The sequence below is a fragment of the Cottoperca gobio genome, chromosome 17 (genome assembly GCF_900634415.1).
Source record: "Cottoperca gobio chromosome 17, fCotGob3.1, whole genome shotgun sequence".
NCBI classification, from domain to species: Eukaryota; Metazoa; Chordata; class Actinopteri; order Perciformes; family Bovichtidae; genus Cottoperca; species Cottoperca gobio.
Window position 1 is genome coordinate 4023049 of NC_041371.1, and position 24369 is coordinate 4047417.

General features: G+C 43.0%; 1 protein-coding gene across 4 annotated transcripts in view; it reads left to right on the forward strand.

The window, feature by feature from the left end:
- Window positions 1-1436: 1436 nt before the first annotated feature.
- The window catches only part of atp1a2a (ATPase Na+/K+ transporting subunit alpha 2a), a 30988-nt gene continuing 8055 nt past the window's right edge, over window positions 1437-24369 (forward strand). Inside the window, exons 1-17 of one of the 4 annotated variants that reach the window (XM_029453026.1) lie at window positions 1437-1569; window positions 2460-2534; window positions 4366-4425; window positions 5210-5413; window positions 8031-8144; window positions 8692-8826; window positions 9692-9809; window positions 10769-11037; window positions 12643-12841; window positions 13683-13792; window positions 16081-16215; window positions 17642-17721; window positions 18253-18362; window positions 19447-19622; window positions 21693-21829; window positions 22788-22938; window positions 23826-23994. In XM_029453026.1, the coding sequence (XP_029308886.1) occupies window positions 1558-1569; window positions 2460-2534; window positions 4366-4425; window positions 5210-5413; window positions 8031-8144; window positions 8692-8826; window positions 9692-9809; window positions 10769-11037; window positions 12643-12841; window positions 13683-13792; window positions 16081-16215; window positions 17642-17721; window positions 18253-18362; window positions 19447-19622; window positions 21693-21829; window positions 22788-22938; window positions 23826-23994 (2254 nt within the window). In that variant the 5' untranslated portion in view covers window positions 1437-1557. Of the gene's footprint in view, window positions 1570-2459; window positions 2535-4365; window positions 4426-5209; window positions 5414-8030; window positions 8145-8691; window positions 8827-9691; window positions 9895-10768; window positions 11038-12642; window positions 12842-13682; window positions 13793-16080; window positions 16216-17641; window positions 17722-18252; window positions 18363-19446; window positions 19623-21692; window positions 21830-22787; window positions 22939-23825; window positions 23995-24369 lie in introns of those variants that run through there. The other 3 variants (XM_029453027.1, XM_029453029.1, XM_029453028.1) reach the window with 3 other exon arrangements.

Sequence of the window (24369 nt, forward strand, 5' to 3'; positions counted from 1 at the left end):
ACAAATTGCTACGAGCTAGCTAACAGTAGCACAAATAGCTAAGAGCTAGCTAACAGTAGCACAAATAACTAACAGCTAGCTAACAGTAGTACAAATAGCTACAAGCTAGCTAACAGTAGCACAAATACTTATGAGCTAGCTAACAGTAGTACAAATAGCTACGAGCTAGCTAACAGTAGCACAAATAACTAAGAGCTAGCTAACAGTAGTACAAATATCTATGAGCTAGCTAACAGTAGCACAATAGCTAAGAGCTAGCTAACAGTAGTACAAATAGCTACGAGCTAGCTAACATTAGCCACCATGAGCTACATCACACCAGTAAACCGTGGATTGTGATATTTCTTATTTCAAAAGTTACATAGCCCCATTTTAATTTAGAGGTAAGAATATTAGCTTAACATAGTTTTAGCTTTCTCATTCTCTTATTGCTTGACCCCCTGAGGTTCAATTTGACCTGTTTAATGACATATCTAGTTCATGTAGCTACCATGATATGTTTTAACATGCTGTGGCATAAGAAACTTTAATAAGAACAAACTTTTTCACCATCCATATGCTAAACTGTAGTAATAAGGACGGCAACATAAGCACACAAACGTCCTTGAAAAACCCCTTTAGCGTGGAAATAAAGTGGAAGAAACCTTGAGAAGCAGCACACACCAGTGGCTCGTACATACATCAAAGTAAACAGCCCATGCAAGATTAAAGGCATTGCAATGTAACAAGTCAAAGTCATTGGCAGCTTGTGAGAAGACATTTGGTCCGCTACTTATCTGACACGGGATCACTCGCTGCATCTGTTGCGTGGGCGTAGTGGTGATGACCAGCCTTATGTTGTAAATATGCTGCTAATTGCAGCGTTGTACTGGCTACACGTCACTTTAAATTCAAGCAGAAGAAACAGTTTGTCTTTGAGGATCAATTAAGAAATTATTTAAGAGTTTATCGCAGGATTCATGTGCAGAACAGACCGGAGGATTCAGTGTGTGCTCAGAATCAGAAACAGATGAATGCACTGTGCCTCCGTTTCATTGTACATCTTGAGGGCCAATATGAGTCCCTCATTATCACGCTTGTACTGTATGTTATGTAGAGTGCAAGGTTTCATTTGTGGTGTTGACAGCAGTGATTGATGGCCTGTTGTTCTCCCTGCAACCGTGTGTGTGTGTGTGTGTGTGTGTGTGTGTGTGTGTGTGTGTGTGTGTGTTGTGAGGGGGGTTGGGAACATATTGAGCAGGTGCAGGTACACACACATACAAACTCCTCTGTGTGAGAGTTTGTGGCGGTGGGGGGTGTCTGGGTGCAAAGAGGCCCTGGGATAGGAGTATCGTAGTAGGGAGGAATGAGGGTGGGTGGGGGGGGGAATGTGTGTGTGTGGCTCAGGTTTCCCTGACAGGAGGGCGCAAGAAGTGAGGGAACGGGATGTTTGGTGTGGGGGTGCCAGGCCCAAAAAAAGCCACCAGTGTCTTCCACACGTGGGGGCGGGAGAGCTTCAGCTGTGGCCCCCGAGCACTGTCCTTCACATTATAACCTGCCGACGTCTGGACATCCAGCATGGGCAGAGGGGTGAGTTCTCTTCATTTAAACAAAGACTTACTAATTGTTTGTTTGTTTTATTACACTCACATCTTTGCTCCCGTCGTCGCCGAATGTACGAACATGATTCAGATTCTGTGTTCCCACTGTGACTTATATACAGTAACAGCATATGGTGCGGACATGCATCATGGAAAACTACTGAGATTTCTAAACGCGTCTGCAGGGCTGGATTCCTCAGACTGCTGCTCTTCTCTTTGCTTGTTTTTTTAAGACGGTAACATCTCGGGATGATGGCTTTCCTCCTCAATAAGTTTTGTTCCCGGCTTGCTGTTTATTTGGGTAATTACGTAATTTTGTTTTTATTCTCTCCATCAGGCCCATTCCATTTAGCTTTATGGGAGGACAGGCTGGTAATCTTCCTCACACACAGTGGGGGGAAATTGCTATGCCAGACACATTTCAGGCACTCCACCGGCTCTGTGCTCCCTCTTTGGCTCTTTTTGATTACTTTTTCACTGTGTCACTCGCTCGCACTCTCCTCTCAGTCTCTCCGCGTATCCCTCCTTCACTGACACGCACACGTGCTGTGAAGAGAAGACTGACAGCAGCAGATGATTTCCATGATGCACCATTCTTCCAACTGTTCATGACACACACACACACACACACACACATTCGCTGTCGCGCGCACACGTGAGGAACTCATACACATATTTTCTCCTCCTTATTCAGTGAATGGTTTGTCAATATTGTCCATTGTGCTTACATTGACAATTGTTGTATGTGGACATGTGAATGTAAATGTCCAGGCACTATGTGGCTACAAGCTTCACCCACTTACTTAATGTGGAAGTTTGGGACGATAGCCTGATGTGAGGTAATCGCTCTCTCTCTCTCTCTCTCTCTCTCTCTTCCAGTGTGGTGCCGAGAGTGGAGGGAAGAGGAAGAAGAAGGATAGGGACTTGGATGAGCTGAAGAAGGAGGTGTCCTTGGTAAGAATCTCCAACCCACTCTCACTCTGCACAGTGATTGAATCCATCGCCGCTGCTCCCAAATAGGGTTACGCCAAAGACACCAGGTTACTTAACGAGGCAAATGAAAACAGTGGCCCGTAAACAAAATGACAACCTGCTTAGTGTAGTCAGTTGTAGATAAGTTCTCAGCCTGTCCTGTCCTATCTATTCCACCACCCTCTGGCTGCTCGTCTTTGTACTCAGAAAGATGCTGAATAATTTGTGGGCCACCAGCAGTGTAGTGCAGCGTCTTTGTCTTGTGCAGAGCTGTATCTCTTTGAGGTGCTGTCAAAACGCAGCAAAGCAATGCCCATGAAAACTAGGGTACGTGTTCCTGCACGCACCATCTCTGATAAAGCAGCCGTCAATTATCAAGTTGCCCTGTGACTTATTAGAGAGAAAGAAATCTTTGGATGCTGTCAACACTTTTAGTTTTGGGATTAAGTGTTTTCTTTACTTCTTCACTGAGTGATTTTTCTACACTTTCGCCCCAGAAATCCTTTAAACAACCATCAGACAAAGGCTGATCAATATTGGATGTAGCAGCATATAAATAAAGCCTAACCAGCAAACTGTTCTGTGAACACTCGGGCATGTCGTTGATTGCGGTCGAATCCCTTGAAGCTACATTTCGTTGTGGTCCTCTGAGGCGGGAGAAATTGATGGAATTTCTCGCTGTCTTATTGTTGAGTGAAGAAAGCAGCCCTTCATTCTGTGGGACTGACGCCTCCCTGACAGCTGCTAGCTGGAATTTCTGTTGCTACAGTACCAAACTCCATTTTAGCAACAGTGGAAATATCTCAAGGTGGCATTCGGCCAGCTGCACGGGAACAATAACATATATCATGCCACCAACATATGAAATAAAAGAGGCACATGTGTGAACTAGCAGCCAGTAATACCAATAATAAACAGTATTTTTTAACAAATCTTTTAAAGGAAAGGAAAAGGATTAAAGGAATGTTTCACCTGCAAAATGACAAGTCATGAATGAACGACTCCCCCAGTGTTGAGTTGAATTCTTGAAGAAAATGTAGTTTTTCTCGCACGCCTCCACGGTGAACGAAGAATCAGAAAGCTGCGTAAGTAGGAGCCACGTCTGCAGAACTACATCAGATCAGTGTCACACTTACAGCTATCATGCTCGTGTTCGGGAGGTCGTGAGCATGACTTGGATCATACTGCACGAGTTGAGCGAGCGTCTGTGAAGCGGATGTGTTGATGTAGTTTTGCTCTATGAAATATTTAAACGCGGCACCAGTTTACTTTAATTCATCAAGACGGTTTTTGGATTCTTCTTTGACCGTGGAAGCACGCGAGAAAAACAAAGCTTGACTCAAGGATTCAAGGAATAATTGATAAACATATGATTTACAGTTTAGCTTGGGCTCCTGGAGTTTGCTCACCTCTAGTTTCGCAATACTTGGAGATGCAGGGGAGGGGGGGGGTGTGGGGGGCTTCACTGGTTGACCTCTTTGATCTGTCATGGGAAATGAATCATGTATATCCGTGTCAGATACAGAGAATAAAGTATTTCTTCAGTCAGATGGAGGTGTGTAATGAATCAGGGCTATGCCCTCACGAGCTATACGACCCTGGGCTGTTATTAAAATTCCCTTTACAGCTGCAGCCATTCTGCATCAGTTCACAGAGTATAACGTTGAATGTGTTGCTGTAAAATAATATGTACAGTTTCTCATTTATGATGCGTCATAAACAAATTCCCTGAGATATAATTTTACCGACCAATTAACGTTTTACACAGATTCTGTTTACAGCTTTTGTTCCCCTGAACATTGTATTCCTGCAGGACGACCACAAGATATCTCTGGATGATCTGGGAAAACGCTATGGAGTGGACCTCACGCGGGTAACGACACACACACACACACACACACAATCTCATTTACACATGCATACTTTCACACGATGTAATCTCTGCTTACCTCTACTGGTGAGAAACATCCAAACTGAGACCAAACATTACTTTGGTCAAGTTAGATCCTCCGCAGCGTCCCCGGCTCACCTTGAGCCTCATTCATCTTTAATCTCTCAATCACACACACATACACACTTTGATGCGACGATTTCTACAATCCCATACACAGACGGAATCACACACATCACACACATCTTTATGCTGTAAACACATTTGCTGCGTACCTTAAGTTTGACATTGCAGGTGAAGTGAAACTGATACAATCTTTTTAAGATTAGCGTTTGAAAAGAAAATAGAAGCTGAGGTGGACAGAAAATATCACAAGCTGAAAAATACCAGCAAAAAACCTGCTTAGGCTTGAAAAAAGAAAAAGAGCCAATTTGTGTGTTTTCTCCCATTAAATGATTAAATTATAGTATTTCGGGAACTTGCATGAATTTTCTGTAATTTGACTCTGTTAGGAATAAAATCATGAAAAAAAAATCAATACAGTTACATCCAACTGTTTTACAGCCTAGAAGCTCAGATGAGGAGAGTCGTCCAGTTTATTACACGTGTAGTGTTAAATAGGCCAGGCAGGAACACTTGATGTTCTGCAACTGTAGCAGTAAAGATTGCTTTTTAAACCGTGGTGAAAATGGAGTCATCGTGTGTTCTAATAAGATTCCCGGCGCATGCAAAAAGGCATTCATTCCTAGAAATTGCTCTCCCTCAGGGCCTGACCAATGCCAGAGCTGTGGAGATTCTGGCCAGGGATGGTCCAAACTCCCTGACCCCTCCCCCCACCACCCCCGAGTGGGTCAAGTTCTGCCGTCAGCTCTTCGGCGGCTTCTCCATGCTCCTCTGGACCGGTGCCATCCTCTGCTTCCTGGCCTACACCATCCAGGTGGCCACAGAGGACGAGGCGCCCAATGACAATGTGAGAAAGTGCTTGTAAAACATGCACACACACCTCACATATTAATCACACACACACACACACACACACACACACACACACACACACACACACACACACACACACACACACACACACACACACACACACACACACACACACACAGGTAAGCAACGACAGCTGCAGCTATAATACAGGAGACACAAATATACCACCTGTGTGCAACTTTATATTCATCTCGGTTTTCACGATGGAGGTTTTCATTTATAGAAATATAAACACACATACTGCACATTTGCACCTAAACTCAAATTCTAATCTTAATTTCATATATCACAAGGTTAATGCTAATATATTTATATTACGATACGCAAAAGAAAATCCCATATAAGTGATTGAATCCATGTTTGAATGCAATGCACTGTTTTATTCTCACATTACATCCAGCACAACTCTTCTCACGTGTAAAACAAATGCCTTTTTTCTCCCATCTTTATATTGAGGCTCTGAATCATGTTATTGATTTAAGTTTCAGAAGTCGGACATAGTGATTTCTAGGGTTGTTTGTTAGTCAGAAGGGAGTTCAGCGCACAGTGGGCCGCTCCTGATTTAATATCTTGATATTGTCATTTAGGGTGTAGGTCAATCTCCCACTGAAGGAGCATTTTAACAAACCCAAAATGTCTTGCTGCATGTGGAATAAAGTCCAATTAGTGAAGCATGTTTGCAGCTAATAAACACTGAAGGGGGGGGAAACTCCCTTCTGCATATGTATCAAATTCTGAATTATATTTAATATGTTAGGCGGAGATTCAGCTCATAAAGGTGTTTAATGCAGCTTGTGTAACGATTAAGTAAAACAAATCTCAAATCAATTGTTTTTAATTATAACGTCTGAGGAGTCGTCTCTTTTGAAAAGTAGGATCCGTCATAATTGTCCCGAGAATTAAGAAATTATATTATCAAATTATTTCAAAGCATGCACAATTAGAGATACACACATTTTGCAGATGCTGACCTTTACTAACCCAGGATGGCCTCTTGACATCTAAAACTCCTTCGCCAAAGGCTTCAAAACTAGGTCACATTAACCAACACAGAGCCGATGTTCACTACAGGAAATAATAAAAGAAAAAGAGTAAAGACAAAAACCTAATGGCATTGGAATTGAAAAGCAAAACAAAACATAAAAACACAATAAAGCACACCATGATTTGATCCCCATATGAATAGAATAACAAGGAAACAGAGAGTGTGACGTAAAAAAACCTCCGCTGACTCTGGCATCGGTCCTGGCATTATAGGATCACCGCACGCTGTTCAAATGGAGCCAAGCAGCCATCCATACTGCACTTTATGGCTCTGAGTTATTATGCAATCATCATTCAGCGCTCTCCAAACCCCAGACAGCATTAAACCCTTGCATAATATACAATAACATACTGTACAGATAGACACGCACATGCACACACGTGGTAACTTTAATCTCCCCCGTTTAATCTCAGTGCCGAGTATGTACAGCTGGATGCTCTGCTACTTCAAAAGCCCCGACTGCCTGCAGATTTGGCACTTTGAGCCTTTGCATAATGTACAAGCAGTTATTTAAGATGAAAATCCCCCCTAACAGGACTGCACACGTCGCTGTGTTCGGATTTAAACTTGATTTGACATTATTTTGATGTATTAATTGAGCTGAAAGATTGCGTTGTCTTCTTCTGTGTTAGCTTCCCCAGGTGCCGCTGAATTTACACAATTCAGCAGCTTAATGTTTGCAATCTGGAAAATGAAGCCTTTATTCTTCCAAACCGTTAAACTTTAGTTGATTTTAAATGTGTCACCTGCCTGGACAGATGTTGTTCCTGCTTTGCTGGTGAACAGAACAAGTGTCTTTCAGTGCAAACTGAACACTGAATTGAATTGTTGTAAACACAGACAAGTGATTTTCTGAGGATACAGATGTATTTCCTGGTTTCAAAAGATTCTGCACCGCTACTAAAAAACATTCAAGGGCTTTCAAGAGCAAAACATTCTGTTGCTGTTGCCGTCAAATGAAAGCAGCACCTTCCAAAAAGGTTTAAGAATTTCATTTTCCACGAGTCCAGGACATGCAGTACTGCACACCAGCTGGCAGATGCTTTCATCCAAAAGAAAAACCCGGCTGTCTTGTTTGCATCAGCGAGAGCTAAACCTGCAGCGGCTTTCTTTACTAGTGAAAATAAAAACAGCATCAGAATAAATGTTCCTCGTCTGCAGAGCCAGACTCCACATGCAGATTCAATCTCTCTTGGTTGCCTCGGAGATCAGACTCCCAGTTCTTGTTTTTCTGGGTTTGGGAGACAGATGTTCACTTGGACTAACACTGAATGAACCGTCCAAGAGACAGGAATAGTTCACGAGAATCCAGCTCTGGGACGGCGTCTCCTTTTTAAATCTCCCACTAAGACGGAGAGCTCCGCCAGGTTTCCTCGCTCTTAACTCTTGCACTCTGCATTTAAGGTTTTGCTGTTTTAAAAAGCGTTTTGAGGTTCGTAAATCCCCTTCTCCTACGCCTGAACATGCCTCACATGCCTCACATGAACACAACTAAGTGGATAATGACACCTTCTCGCCCTGTGACTCTGGTTTGCCCCCGTTTCAGTTGTATCTGGGCGTGGTGCTGTCGGCCGTGGTCATCATCACCGGCTGCTTCTCCTACTTCCAAGAGGCCAAGAGCTCCCGCATCATGGACTCCTTTAAGAAAATGGTGCCACAGGTAAGTTGTTTGGTGCAGTCTCGCAGCTTTCTGAATCAATAAGCCGTCCCTCAAGTAGGGCTTACACACTCACTTGAGTGAAAACCTAATAGGCTTGCACAAAGGAAGAATAAATGTTTGAGCCAACTTTGGATTGTGAGTTTGTTTGCATAAAAACTCCCCTCGCGTTATCCACCTGGAGCTCTTCGATTACCTAATTCTTTAATCTATTTAGGCTCTTTTCACTCCTCCTTGTCTATTTTCCCACTACCTGTTTTTTCTCCCGCTTTCTCCTCTCACTATCTCTCCCCTTCACATACCTCTACACCCTCTGGCTCTTTTTTCTTTTATCGCTCTTCTTCTCTCTCTTCCTCTGACTAAATCCTCTCTTTGTTCTCGTCTCTCTCTCTCTCTCTCTCTCTCTCTCTCTCTCTCTCTCTTCCTCTCTTCCTCACACTCCCTCTTCCTTCTCGTCTCTCTCTCTCTCTCTCTCTCTCTCTCTCTCTCTCTCTCTCTCTCTCTCTCTCTCTCTCTCTCTCTATCTCTCTTCCTTTTTTCTCCATGCCAGCAAGCGTTGGTGATCCGGGAGGGGGAGAAGATGCAGATCAATGCTGAGCTTGTGGTGCAGGGAGATCTGGTGGAGATCAAAGGCGGAGACCGCACCCCAGCTGACCTTCGAGTGATCTCCTCCAGCGGGTGCAAGGTAGTGGAGGGGTGCTGGGCTCAACCCTGGGGAGCATTGGGGGAGGTCTCAGTGGGATTACAGCTGCTCAACTGACTTTGGTCTTGATATCATTCAATTCTTCCTTCTTTCTTTCCATATTATGGAATATAATATCATTATTGTTTATCATGTGTACCAGCTTAAGTAAGTGTGTTAGCTTACATCTGTGAATTAGCACATTTGGATTAATCTAATAATTTGGGATATTGTTGCGTAATCTACACGACAATCCACCCAACAGTTGGTGAGAAATGTCTCTCCAAACCCAGAAGGTCAACCTCAAGGTGCATATCCATGTTCCCCAGTTTATTATTCTTTTAATATGAAACACTTTGAAACCTTTCAAAGTGTTTCTTTTGGTCAAATGTTGAATTCACTCACCTGCAGTTACTAGTCTACTAGTTTTCTTTTCTAGTTTTCTTTGGATATTAAATCTCGGCAGTGGCTGAACATTCAAGCGTCCATCTCCTGAACTGCTAAATAGGGTCAGGGTTAGGGTTAGGGTTAGGGTTAGGGTTAGGGTTAGGGTTAGGGTAAGGGTTAGGGTTAGGTAATCTTGGAAATACTGAATTCTCTCTCTCTCAATATAACCTCCTTCCCCGGCTTTATAATTTAAAACTTTGAACCTACAATATTCCTTATAAGTCGTCGTAGATTTCAATATTTAACTCTCTGTACTTCCCGTTGCTGTAGAGCAAAATGTGACTGTTTTGTCTGGAGTTTATCACACTTTGAAGCATGTTGCAGCTGCTGCTGATAAGTGCGGCTGGCGTCAGTCTCACTTGTCACTCTCTCCTCGGTCTCACTGAGTAACACGGTTCTCTCCTCCTCTCTCCCCGTGAAGGTGGACAACTCGTCTCTGACGGGAGAATCGGAGCCTCAGACTCGCTCCCCAGAGTTCACGCACGACAATCCTCTGGAAACCCGCAACATCTGTTTCTTTTCCACCAACTGTGTCGAGGGTCAGTAGGCCACATCTGGCCAACGTCGTCTCTTATCACATCTTCTTCTTTTAACCATCTGGTGATCGTCATCGCCTTACCAAGAGTATGTTTCGGTTTATCAGAACGGCCATCCCTCCAGTAGTGTGTAGTTATTGAATTTCTAATGCATTGAGATTATTAATGAATGTTTCCATCTGAGATTCAACCGATGGGAGTTGTAGTTGGTATTTCAGTTGCTATCAATCATCCGACGGTGATGCAGGGAGAATTTCAACGAGACTTTTCATATCAGAATCTGCAACTTCATCAATCTCTACATCTAAACTCTAATGTAGGTTGAATATAAAGTGAACCATTCGTCTCCAAAGTACATTCATGTGGGGAAGAAATATATTAGTAGTGTAATAATACTTTTAATATACGGAGGATCCAGTCTTTATATGTCATCATTTAGCTGACGTTCAAATAAAACTTTGGAAACAATTGAGAACTCTGAGATTCTAAAAGAACGTAAAAGCAAACATTTGATATGAATCATTTTATTAGAAAGAAAACAAACTGAATCAGTAATGAAAGCTTTTTGAAGAGAGCTATGTTTAGTATGTCTTATTGCTCAATTTTACTCCTTCTGTGTCGATGTTTGAGGAATATAAAAGCACCATATTGTCTCTGTAGTCCAACTCAGCAGGTAGCTTTGGGTTTTTATGTCTCCAGGTTTTGTGATTTGTCCCTGAGATGATTTCTGCTTCCACTCAATACAGTGTGTGTGTGTGTGGAGCTCACAGCATTAGCAAATACATTTAAAGGAATGAGTAACAACGTTTTCTTTCCATAAACAATGTACCTGTTTCTCTGTCCTTTATATCTAGTCCCTTTTATATAACACCGTTTCTGTTATGAGTAAGATCCTCACTGCCTCAGTATGTCTATACAATAGACACATTGTGACTAAACGAAGATATATCCCTCCCTCTCAGGTACGTTGCATGGCATCGTGATTGGCACCGGGGACCGCACGGTGATGGGTCGCATCGCCACGCTGGCGTCCGAGCTCGAGGTCCGCCGTACGCCCATTAACATAGAGATCGAACATTTCATCCACCTCATCACCGGCGTCGCTGTGTTCCTGGGCATGAGCTTCTTCATCCTGTCACTCATCCTGGGATACTCCTGGCTGGAGGCCGTCATCTTCCTCATTGGCATCATCGTGGCGAACGTGCCCGAGGGACTGCTGGCGACAGTCACTGTGAGTTGTGTGTGTGTGTGTGTGTGTGTGTGTGTGTTCCTTAGTTTTGAACTGATTTTCAGAAACATGATCTGGATTATTTTTCAAAGCAGCAGATCTGTTTGAATGTTTGTTTCTGCAGCGAGAAGACAATGTGCACTTTTAGTTTACAATAAACAGTGTCCCCTTGTAGCAAGGACAGGACATAATATGCTTCTTGGAATAGTGAACAAAACAACGGAGAAACATCACAAATTGGCTGCTGTACACAAACAAACAAAGGTTAAAGATGCTCTGTGTTGCAAATGCTAATTAGATGTTTTACTTTGAAAGAGATGTTTTTCAAAACAAGCTCAAATGAGACATAGTAATGAGTCTTGTAACTAATTGCATTAATAAAGGTGGAACAAAGCTGACTTATTTTAATCATTTGGAGGCACATTATCAAGCTGACATCTTTTAAACAAATGACTTTTTACACATCCAGCAGGCACGGAGCAACATTATCATTCATGTCCTTTTTCTGGTCACCCTACAAATACTCCTCTCAGCTCTGTTTGGGTCTCCACACACTCTTTAGACAGGCTATTTGGCTGTCTGGCTGCTAGATGTATGACTGCCTTCACCGGACTAACCGCCTGTCTGCTGTCTGGTACTGGGCAGGTGATGTACAGAAGGTTCTTGGGCTTGTTTGATGAAAGTCGCTGCCCGAGGCTCCTGCAAAAGGGATGAAACTGGAGTTTGTGTTTAAAAGCTCTGTAGTACTAAAGCGGGAGGGGGGGGGGGAGGGAGAGTCGTGTGTTAATTCTCCACGGGTTTGTCATCTTGAGCAGCTGTTTTGTAATTACTTGCAGTAATTTAATCCAATGTTAACATCAAAATATTGATTATTGCAGCACTGAGCGTGCCAGTTCTGGAGCCCTCACATAGCCTGGCTCGCTGTCATGGTTTACTGGCACACCGAAATGGAACGCAGCCATCATCAATGTTATTAGTTACACCTGTGCTTTTCCTAACACTAATTTACCCTGAGTGAATGTTAGCTGCAGCTCTAATGATACTACAGAACACAACAAAGCAGGTGATTTATTACTGAATACTGGAGTTGCTCATATGTTGAAGTGAATCTAACTTTCTTTCTGCAACAATAAACAAAGTGTGAGCTGAGGTGGATGCCAGCTGGCATTTGAAATGCCATCAGTCGACATTTCACTGGTCACAGGAAATAAATTAACTTCCAGTTGCTGCTTTCGCTTTAGACACGTTTGTGCTGCATTTGTTGCTCTGTGAGTAATGTTGTGAGCTTCAATTAATGTGCGTTGATGTTCCTCTTACAACATATGGAATGTGTCTATTCATTGTATTGTTAGGTCCCTTGTGCACCTGCAGTTAACCAGCCAACCAAACACATGCACACAGACACACATGCAAACACTCCAACATGCACTTAAGGCAGTAAGGCACCTGGACCACGCATGGTTTCACATGCGCAAGCACTTGAACGCACCGGTGCGTACGCATGCTCTTTCCCCTCATCGACTAACAATCATTCATCCTCCTCTCCTCTCCTCGTCCTCCCTCCCTCCCTCCCTCCCTCCTCCCCCTCACCTCCCTCTGTCCTCCCAGGTGTGTCTGACTCTCACTGCCAAGCGAATGGCGAAGAAGAACTGTTTGGTGAAGAACCTGGAGGCCGTAGAGACTCTCGGCTCCACCTCCACCATCTGCTCCGACAAGACGGGCACGCTGACCCAGAACCGCATGACCGTGGCCCACATGTGGTTCGACAACCAGATCCACGAGGCCGACACCACCGAGGACCAGACTGGTGAGACAGAGAGTGAGGGAGAGGTGAAAAGAAAGGGAGGAGGAGGAGGAGGGGAAGCAAAATAGCTCGGAGGAAAGATGGAGCGTGTGTGGGAATACAGAGCGGGAGAGTGACCACCTGCTGAAATTCATCTGTCCAATGTTCACACTGCCAAGCGACAGGGCTGTTTGTACTACCGCTTGGATTAATTGAGCAGCGGCATGCAGTGGACGGCACAACCATCAGCTACTGTACAAACACGTCTTTTGCCAGAGTTCCTCAGCAAGACTGCTGCTGCGGAACCAATCCTACCAAACAGCTACAGCCCGAGCCAAAGTTCAAAGAAACCTTTAGCGATAAGCAAAAAGAACAAAATACAGGTGTATGCATGACGATTGTGCAATCACACAATACATATCTACTGTTGCAGTGCTGCGAAAAGGCTGAAACAGTGCAAGAGCTGAAGAAAACAAACTGTGTTGCAAACTATTTTTTTTTGCAGCTGTTGCAGGTTTTGGACTCTTTTGCACTCGTGTCAAGTTCAACCGCTCTCGCCAACTTGTCGCTTTGTGGTGTTGTTGCACGACGCGATCGTATTCTGTTTGCACAATAAGAGTGACAGTGACCGTTCCAGAGAGTCAATACATTTCCAAACAGCTTTTATTTTTCGACACATTCTTGTTAAAAAATTAATGTCACTTTCCAGACGGGGGATTTGAAAAAAACCCACTTTTGACGAGGAATAAGTGATTGCTCAACTTTCTGTTATTTATACTATATCCAGTGTTATGTGAACCAAGAGTTAAGTCAGGAGCATAAATAGTGCATGAGTGTAACACAGCTCCTTCTGCTGCTCTCTCAGGTTTGGGTTTTGACAAGAGCTCAGCTACTTGGGTTGCTTTGTCTCGTGTGGCCGGCCTGTGCAACAGAGCGGATTTCAGAGCCGGACAGGAGAGCTTTCCCATCCTGATGGTATGAACCTCCATCTCCACCTACACACACACACACACACACACACACACACACACACACACACACACACACACACACACACCACATCCGCAGCTTTACAAAGCTTTGCATTGATGATTCAGTCTCGTGAATTATTTGTTATTACAAGCAGAGCGTTTTGGTATCCTGCACGCACATTATTTATAAGACAGAATTTTGCATACGTTTGCCAATAGGGGGACGTTTACACCATCAGGACGGCGTCAGGTGAGCTGTCACTCAAAGATAAACAGTGGTGGTATTCAAATCATCACCCACAACATGACCAGTGACTCATACAAGTGTTACCTTGAGTTCTTATTGAGTATTATTCAAGAACTCAAGGTACAGCGACAGTAAACGAGTTAATAGGTTATTAAGTAAGTACGTTTGCAGAATGCAACATTTGTCCTTATTGCATTTAAAAAGATATCAAAACTCTGTATCAATGAATGTTTCTTATTTTATAAACTGATGATATTTGTTTGTATTCAACATCATAATCTGAAAAGTAATAGTAGCTAATAGCTGCCATATAAATGTGGCTAGTAAGTAAATACAGCTGGTCTGCAATGACTCATATTTTATATATGGTTAGAAAAATGTACAATATTTGAAACTCAAGTAAAATTATACTTTAGTACTAAAATTGTACATTAGTTCAGTACTTGAGTAAATGGACTTTGCATTATCTTCTGTGGCCAGAGAGGAAATACTATTTGACACAGGTGCACTACACACACACACACACACACACACACACACACACACACACACACACACACACACACACACACACACACACACACACACACACACACACACACACACACTGGCTTACATGCACAGCCTCCCTCTCACACATAAACACACACAGAGAATAATCCAGTGCACCCCTGGAAATAAATCCCACACACACACACACACACACACACACACACACACACACACACACACACACACACACACACACACACACACACACACACACACACACACACACACTGCTGAGTGGGTAAGTCAATAATTTTGTTCTACCAACCACTGTCCTCCAACCTGTGCTACATTGACCTGAAGAAATTCCCCGTGTGGCTCGATGACTCCGCTGGGAGCCGACTGTGAAGCCTCTCTGCTCTTGGAGGTGCGAGGGCTTCCTCCCTGCATTAAGTAACAGTTGTATCCCCTTACAGCACTCAAACACAGCAGTCAAGGCCCAGACTCCACTACCATTACAAGAACAAGTTCATATCGGCACCCGGGAAAACAGAGGAATGGAATTTCCTTGATCTATTTATTCATTCATGAAAAGGCACAAACAAGGACAAATCTTAGGGAGCGCGTGTCCTTGTTTTGTGGCTGTTCATGAATGAATAAACAGGAACAAAGAGAAATCTCTTGTCTTGCTTTGGCCCCTGTTGGTATATTGCCTGTCAGGTCATTCAGTTCAGCATGGATTTCATTAAATTGGCTGCAGGAGTGGGATGAATTGCACTGATCACCATGTAATGTTTTATTAGAAGAGATTGTTCCCCCCTAAATGATTCAAGCAACTTCGTCACACATGCTGGTGAACCTGCGAAAAAACTGAAAAGCAAATATGGAGCAATGTGCATCCAAAGAAACGTATAAATGACATTTAAACTGTGTGATCCCATTTCTAATTTAACCTCTGCTCCACTTTAAACAAACCCGGACCACACAGAACAAATAAGGGAAGTTTTAATTCCTTCAAGCTTTAATTTATGCATTAGCTCCATCCTTAGCAACAACTTTGTTGTTAAATATTGCCAATAGGCAACAGTCTAATGTCTTCCAACACTATTTATTTCCGACAGTTCTTCATTTCCAGGGCGTTTTACATCCATATCCTTAAAAATGTCCTTAAGAGAGCTCGCAAACGGCATATATGGCAAAGTAATCAGCTGTTTTCTTCCTGAAGAAATCGAGCTGCTTTAATCCAATTGTTCTTCATCCGCTAAACTGAAAAAACGAGGTTTCGCACTTTCATTACTTCTACATTAAAGCGTTACATAAGTTTAAAAACAGTGTGGCCAAGCGTTGGTGGTGCAGAGGATTCTCAGCGACCTGCGACTTTAATGAAAACCATAATGGAAGTAAAGGAAGTCATCTCAGGTAGCACTTTAATCAGTTAAAGTTTTCTTCCACCACAGTCTGATAAACCCTGGCAGGGAGACAGAGAACACTCATTTCTTAATATGAATATGTGAGTGACTGTGCTAATGTGCGGCTATGTGTGTGTGTTTCCCCAGAGGGAGACAGCGGGGGACGCATCAGAGTCAGCTCTCCTCAAATGCATCGAGTTGTGCTGCGGGAGTGTTCGAGAAATGAGAGCGAGAAACCTCAAAGTGGCGGAGATCCCCTTCAACTCCACCAACAAATACCAGGTACTGCATGGGACCAATGTTTTTATTCCCCCCTCAAAAAACGTCATTTTTAGATTTTAATTAATTAATAAATACATCACATTTATTTCTAATTATTATTCTATACATTATTACTTAAAATATCATTTTTCTTATTAAATTAAATTGTGTATTTAATATTTACAACAGTATATAATTCTCTTAGTGCACTAACATATGCATTTCCAAGACTTCCTGCTTTACATTCATACTGTTGCACACTGTTGGAATGTGCCCAACAGGCCGCGAGCACAACACTGTGAGCTGCAGAGAAGCTGTTGCAGTGTTGCAGTGTGTTATTTATGACAGAAAGATACATGGGGATTACAAGCTGGTTGTTTTTTGCCTGCTCATAAGATGCTACGCTGCTACCTCACAATGGACATAAATCCCTTTTGATTGGTCACAAAAGACTGTGGCTTTGGGGGGGGGGGGTGTTAGGCGACTAGCTCTAGTGTGTGATGCACCGTGTGTAAATACTTTAAAAGACCTTAAATAATGTCATAACTAATAACAATATCAGAGTTTTCAACTGCAGTCTGCTACTTTTGTTTTGGGACAATAAATAAGCGTGTTTTTACTTCACAAACTCCTGTGGAGCGTTATAAATGTTGTTTAAAGCTCTCTCCCGGGTGGTGCTAGGATTTTTACCGGCGCTCGTGAAGACTCTCGAGTTAAGCTGCCTGCTTTGTTTACAGCCTGTAAGAGTCGACGACACCAGAAGAAATGACAAGTTAATATTGAAGTATGAAAAAGTCCTCCCACGTTGACGCCTTGCTCAAGGGCACGGCAGCAATTAAGACAAGAGGGGGAATGTTTCTGCTTTCCACTCGCAGTGTTTCCCGGCCTGTGTGCAGGTTTGAAGCAGCGTATGAATAACTCAACAGTGAAGTTAAAGCAAACAAAGGACTTCCTGCTTGTGTTTTTTGTGCTCCTGTTCCCTGATTCAAAACAGGAACACTGGTGTTGAGTGTGGGGGGGGGGGGGGAGGGGGGAAAGCAATTTTGCTGTGTTTTTCTGAGATTAGATATGCTGTGAATCAGATACAAATGACCTGGGGGAGTGTGTGTGTGTGTGTGTGTGTGTGTGCATGTGTGAAGGGAAGTGGCAATGCAAGGGGATACATGCGAGAGTGTGAATGAATGCCGCTCCAACAAGGGGAATACATAGGATTACAATGTGCACTCAGTCAACTCGGCTTCGATAAGACTTTTATTATGAACCACTTGGAAGAATATGACACGAGAGATGATTGCTGTTACGTCCGTGGAACTCATTGTTGAGCGTTACTGAGAAGCGTGTCCGTCCTGAGCCTCCTTCTTACGTTTGGAGCAGCAACAACAAAGCACAAGTTGCATCTTGGTTAAAAGAAAACACTTCCATGTTATGTCTTCCTGCTTTCTTCAAGCTCTCTGTCCATGAAGTGGAGGACAATCCCTCCGGTTATATTCTGGTCATGAAGGGAGCGCCAGAGAGAATCCTGGACAGGTTGGTAAATCAATAATGGATCGATTATACGTCTCCCAAGTGAGTCATCACAGAGCGTGAACTTCTTTTTCATTTCATCCTTCTTTGCGGGAATGTAGTGAAAATAAACGACACACTCGTTAAAGGCTGGAAATATAGTTTGTTAAGAATCCTGGAAAAGACTAAAACCAATTAAACCTGGAAAACAAATATAGTAAATGTGTAAGAAGCTGTTGACATGTTGCATTGACAAGGACTCACTACAGCACCAAATGTGTATTAATCCACCGGTGAAAATAGTCCCCAAGAAATTAGCTATTTATTCCTGGACAGCTGTTTTAGTTAATAAAAATGAGAAACACATAGAATAACACCAGTTTTATCCTTGAAATGTTTATGTTATTGCACATGTATGACACGATCATACTTCATCTCTCCTCCCCAACTCCTCGACATCAACCATTATCGCTGACTGCTTTAGCTTACACCATCGCCGTGCAGCTAGAGCGCATATTAACAGCAGTAAAAGTGTTATTAATAAATGATTTACAGGTGCAGCAGCATTATGATCCACGGCCAGGACCAGCCACTTGATGAGAACCTGAGAGATGCTTTCCAGAATGCCTACATGGAGCTGGGCGGACTGGGAGAGAGAGTGCTCGGTATGTTTCTCGGCACTCGCTACGATCGGCCTGGGAATATGTTGTGGGGAGAAGCGGTCGGACACAGCACTCACCTTTCCATATGATCCTTGGTGAAGAGGATAGCTCAGGCCACATGTCTCTTTGAAAGTGCAGAATGCTTTTATCGCGACAGTAAATGCAAAGAAGAACGTTTTGGCTCTGACGTCTAAACCAGAGTTGCGTGACGTGGAATCAAAGCTGAGCTTCCCTTTGTTGCAGACAATAGAGAGATATGAGTTTCCTATGATTTAATGCGTGCAGAGACGGTAATGGACTTGTCATTCAATTCAGGTCAAACTCTGCACAGAACTATGATTTCATTTCTATTTGAAATAACATTAAAAAGCCAAAAACTAATAATTAACCAAAGTTCAACTTTCAATATCGCTTAAGTGTTCGGCATCCAGACTCTAAATGTCATCATTTTGACAACCAAGGGAAAGAAAGTTACCTGCCATCTTTTTTAGGATCTTTTTAAAAAAATAATTATGTGTTATCTTCATATTTCTTTAGAGTAGTTTTTTAAAACAGAGAAATGTGGAATAAATAAAGGCAGTTTTTGGAGTGAAACTCCCAAAATCATGTAAATTATTAAGCCTCAGTTATGCTCTGGGTGATGATGTTGATGAGTCGGGTGTTTCATGACATAGAAAGGTTCCTCCACTTTGAGACGGAGCATTGTGCTTCGCTCTATAGGGATTCAGGAGATGCATATTTCAATGGCTGTGGTTCATGAATTAATAAACGTTGCTGATTCAATTTGTATTTCAAACTTGCAACCTTCAAATCCAAAATGAAAAACGTTTTGTATGCAAACTGTAAAGTAAAGGATCATTGCGGCGAGGACGATGCATTTTCTGACGGTGTCTTTCATATTTACACTTCTTCGTATGCAACAGAAAAATGAATTAGAGCATCTTTATTGTTTATTGGATTTAAAGAAACATGAAAAATGTGTTGGATAAATCGTCAGAGCAACAAAACAAGAGAGTTTGTCTGCAGTATACTGTGAGCTGTCAGTCAGTTATGAACGATCACCTCACTGATCCCTCTTCTCTTGCAGGCTTCTGCCACTTGAATCTGTCTTCATCCCAGTTCCCTCGAGGATTCACCTTCGACTGCGACGACACGAACTTCCCCACCGAGCAGCTCTGCTTCCTGGGTCTCATCTCCATGATTGATCCGCCGCGTGCCGCTGTGCCTGACGCAGTGGGTAAATGCCGCTCTGCTGGTATCAAGGTAATTGGTTCCACAGACTCAACCTTCATTGTAGTTCCTGAAAAGCCTTTTCCTGGGGCTTCATTTATCGGCCTTTTTAGAGAAGGGATGTGCACGTCAAGTGTCTTTTTGGAATCACAAAAAGCCGTCCGATTGACTGCTGATCACTGCGAGGGGCCTGACGCGTGATAATTGTCGGATAAATGAAGTTCTTTGCTGCGAGGAAGCTGCCGATGGGCCAGCCAAAGTACCAGAAGCACAGTAAACGGCTGTGATTGTTGTGTGCACTCATCTTCGCTCTTTTTGTGGAAAAAATGAATGAAATTAGAAAAATCTTAAGAACAGCAAAAGTGATGTGAGAATAAAAAGCAGCAGGCGATAAAGAATGAACTCGTCTTCAATGATGCAAAAGGAACATTTTTGTAAAATGATTCAGTATATATTACACATTTGCATTATATGTTAATCAACTGCTAATGCGCAGGGAGCAGATGTGTTGTCAGAAAGGTAATAAGCCAGACAGGAGGAAGGTTAAACTACTTGCACAGAGATAAAAATGGAAAATGAGGAGAATGAATAATTTCAGGAGCAATACTAACACGGGAAAAGGATTTAGCACATTTATTTCAGGTACAGAAGTTATCATGCTTCCTTTTATAATGCATTTTTGAAAGACACACTGTAATTGGCTTAAAGAACAAACTCGAGGCTAGAAGTGAGTGGAGATGTGACTTAAGGGGGAAACATGGTTGATGAGTTTACGCTAAAAGGAAATTAAAAACTGACGAGTTGTCTGATAAAGTGTTGAGATAACAAAGTTTTCTGGGAGTTTTAGTCGCAATATATCAGCTTTGTTTTAAAATCGTCTTTTTTTTTTTGAGCAGACGATAAAAACTCTTATTTATACAAACAATAATAACACCTAAACTCAGGGCGAAGCTGGGATTCAAAGTGTTTGATTGTTAAAAGTGTATCTTTATGCAGATGATGTGATTTTAATACCTGTGACATAGTGTGTCAACATGCTTCATATAAACTGCTAAATCCTGTCAGACAGTGCTGGAGGTGGATTGTCTGATTGAGCTGAAAGAATTGTGTCCAAACACACACACACACGCGCACACACACACACACACACACACACACACACACACACACACACACACACACTGGTACAAATCCTATGTCTTTGTTCGTATCTGAGCCCAGGAGGAAACTAGAGCACATGGCTCTGTTGCTTTAATTACTTTTTATTGGAAATGTTTTCACTGAAATTCACATCTTCAGTCGACGGCATCAGTCCAAAGGATTTAGTGCAATATGTAGCGCTCTATCTTTACTGCACCTTCATTCAGCCTGTCAGTGTACTGCTGTAGATTATGATGCTGTTGTGGATTCAAGAATTTACTCCATATGACTCATAATTACTTAATTTTTCATATACTACATGCTCAACATAAGTTATTCCTTGCAGGTGATATGGATGGCACACACTTTGTATCATGCACATGTACCCTGGGCCAAAGAACTGAAACAGGTTAAATTAAGGTATCACAGACATGCTTCAGATGTCAAGTCTGCTTCTGTCAGTTTCTTTTATTTAGAAGATTAAAACACCATTGACAAAAAGAAGCTTGCAAAGTCACAATAAATGCACTTAAAACTAAAACTATACATCGCAAAGGGAACATATGGAGTGTGATGTTAAGATTGCTGCAAGTGTTGATGAATAATAAGGAGCATTTATTTCACTCTGCAGAGTACCGCCACCACCACAGACATACGCCGCTCTTTGTTTTGGTCACAAACCCTCATTTTGATGGGTTTAGTCACAATCCCTCTAGCTGTCCTATGAGAACACACCAAACAAGATGTTATTCCGAGTAAACTGCCAGATTTGAACCCTTAACCCCTAATAGCTCTTTTCTTTCCCGGTGTAACTACACAACACATTTGGATGACTTATGGACCCTGAAGGCCCGTACTGCGCTGTAGCTCATGCACGCTGTGACACATGACACACAGGTGAGATACAGAGGGGTTTAACTTGAAAATGCTCTGTGATTTACGGGACCTTCTGTCCGCCCTCAGGTGATCATGGTAACGGGGGACCATCCAATCACGGCCAAGGCCATCGCCAAAGGTGTAGGCATCATCTCTGAGGGCAATGAGACGGTCGAGGACATCGCTGAGAGACTGAATATCCCTCTGAGCCAAGTTAACCCCAGGTGTGTGTGTGTGTGTGTGTATGTGTGTGTATGTGTGTGTGTGTGTGTGTGTGTGTGTGTGTGTGTGTGTGTGTGTGTGTGTGTGAGGAGGTTTAGGCTGTGTGCTCAACCGTCTAAGAGTATCTTTTTGTGTAGCTGTGTGTGTGTGTGTGTGTGTGTGTGTGTGTGTGTGTGTGTGTGTGTGTGTGTGTGTGTGTGTGTGTGTGTGTGTGTGTGTGTGTGTGTGTGTGTGCTCAGTGATGTGTCAGGATGTGTGTGTGTGCAGGGTTATATGAGTGTTAAAAGAAAAAGTTCAACATTTTGTAATACCACTCTCATAACTGAGAGTTGAATATGAAGCTAGAGCGATCAGCTGTTTAGGTTAGCTTAGCATAGACTGGAAGCGGCTAGCCTGGCTCTGTGCAAAGGTAACACACTCTGCCTACCAACGCTTCTGAAGCTCACAAATTAACACATGATTACTCGTCTGTTTAAGAAACCTTTCATGGGGCCAAAATAGAAGAAACCCCGGAGAGAGGGAGGGATGTCAGGAAATACAGACATGCAATAGACGCCATGTGTACAGAGCAGATAGAAGTAACTACAGTAAAGTCACAAGATGGAACATGTGAATGAGAATATTCAGCAGATACAACTCTTTGTTAGGATAAGAAGACCGGCTGCACAGATCCACTCATTCAACTGTTCCTCCAAGACAGAAGGCTAGAGAGTCTATGCTTCCTTCCAGTGTGTGCGCGTGTGCGTGCATGTGTGTGTGTGTGTGTGTGTGTGTGTGTGTGTGTGTGTGAGTGTGAGTGTGAGAGAGAGTGAATAAGAAACTGGAGGAGAAAGAAATCAAATGTCAAAGCCTCTTTTGCATAACTGTCCCTGGTGTCACTGACTCCTTACTATGTTTGTGCATGTACGTGTGTGTGTGTGTGTGTGTGTGTGTGTGTGTGTGTGTGTGTGTGTTTCCCAGGGATGCCAAGGCTTGTGTGGTGCACGGTGGTGACCTAAAGGACATGAGCCCTGAGTACCTGGACGACCTGCTGAGGAACCACACTGAGATAGTGTTTGCTCGCACCTCTCCCCAGCAGAAGCTCATCATAGTGGAGGGCTGCCAGAGACAGGTCAATGGAGAGTGTGTGTGTGTGTGTGTGTGTGTGTGTGTGTGTGTGTGTGTGTGTGTGTGTGTGTGTGTGTGTGTGTGTTTGGGCCTTTTTAAGAGCGAACAGCTGAATAGCGATGTGTGTGTTTATATGGTTTAATGTAAGCATGTGTGTGTTTGCGATAACGTGTGGTTGAATGCTTGAATGTGTTTATTTCTAAGTGTACAGGCATCGTTGAATACAGGTGTGTGTATGTGAATGCGTGTGTGTGAGTCCCTGCCATTTAAGGCTGAATACAGTTTACTGTGTGTGTGTGCAACTCTTTGTGTGTGTGTGTGTGAGAGTGTGTCTGAGCCATTTGTTAGTGCAGGTGGTTGAATGGATGAATAGAGGGTTTTGTACATACGTGTGTGTGTGTGTGTGTGTGTGTGTGTGTGTGTGTGTGTGTGTGTATGTGTGTATGTGTGTAGGCGTGCATGCTGCGGAGGTCCATTTGTGAGATTGTGATTGAGTATAAGTGTATCTGTAAAGTATATGATTAACGTTAACTCATGTATTAAACCCTATATGTATGCCTTAATGTATGTGCTTAGATATGTGCTTAGATATGTGCACGTGCACGTGCATGTGTGAATAGTCAAAAATAGATTTGTATGCACTTGCACACATCCACACATATTGAGGTCATTCTACAATTCACCCTGACTCACTCACTTTCACTCCGTGTGACTAAATGATCGCAACTCAATTCCATTTTTCTTTTAATCTCCCCAGAGCTGCTTTGAAAAGACATTATTAAGACAGAAGGGGAGGGGGGGAGAGAGGAGTATGGGGAGAGAGTAGCTTAAATTATGGCACTTATCTCTCTCTTCTTGACACTTTTTGTTCGGCGGTCCTTGCGGGTGCAGGGGGCGATCGTGGCTGTGACGGGCGACGGCGTGAACGACTCCCCGGCCTTGAAGAAAGCCGACATCGGCATTGCCATGGGGATCTCAGGCTCCGACGTGTCCAAGCAGGCGGCTGATATGATCCTGTTGGACGACAACTTCGCCTCCATCGTCACCGGAGTGGAGGAGGGTGAGGAAGAGAGACAGAGAGGAAGAGTAAAGAGGAAAGCGAGTCAGAGAAACAAAGTGAAGGGAGATTTAGAAACTTATCAATTAAACCACTTCTGACTTTGTCATGTGGCAATAGAGACGGGAGATTATTGTTTATTGTGGTTCATTTCACATAACTGTAGACTTAAGAAAAAAGATATATATATATATATAACAGCACCAAGCGGGGTTTACTTATTCTTAGGTCTCCGCTTTGTTATAATATCACGATTAACATATTTGAAAGGCAAACCGTTCAAATATCACGGTGAGCACTAAGAGACCAGAAAGACTTGAATCTTGACCTGCAATCTGCTTATTGAGACGTGTGTCCTCGAGGACTGGACTGGAGAGT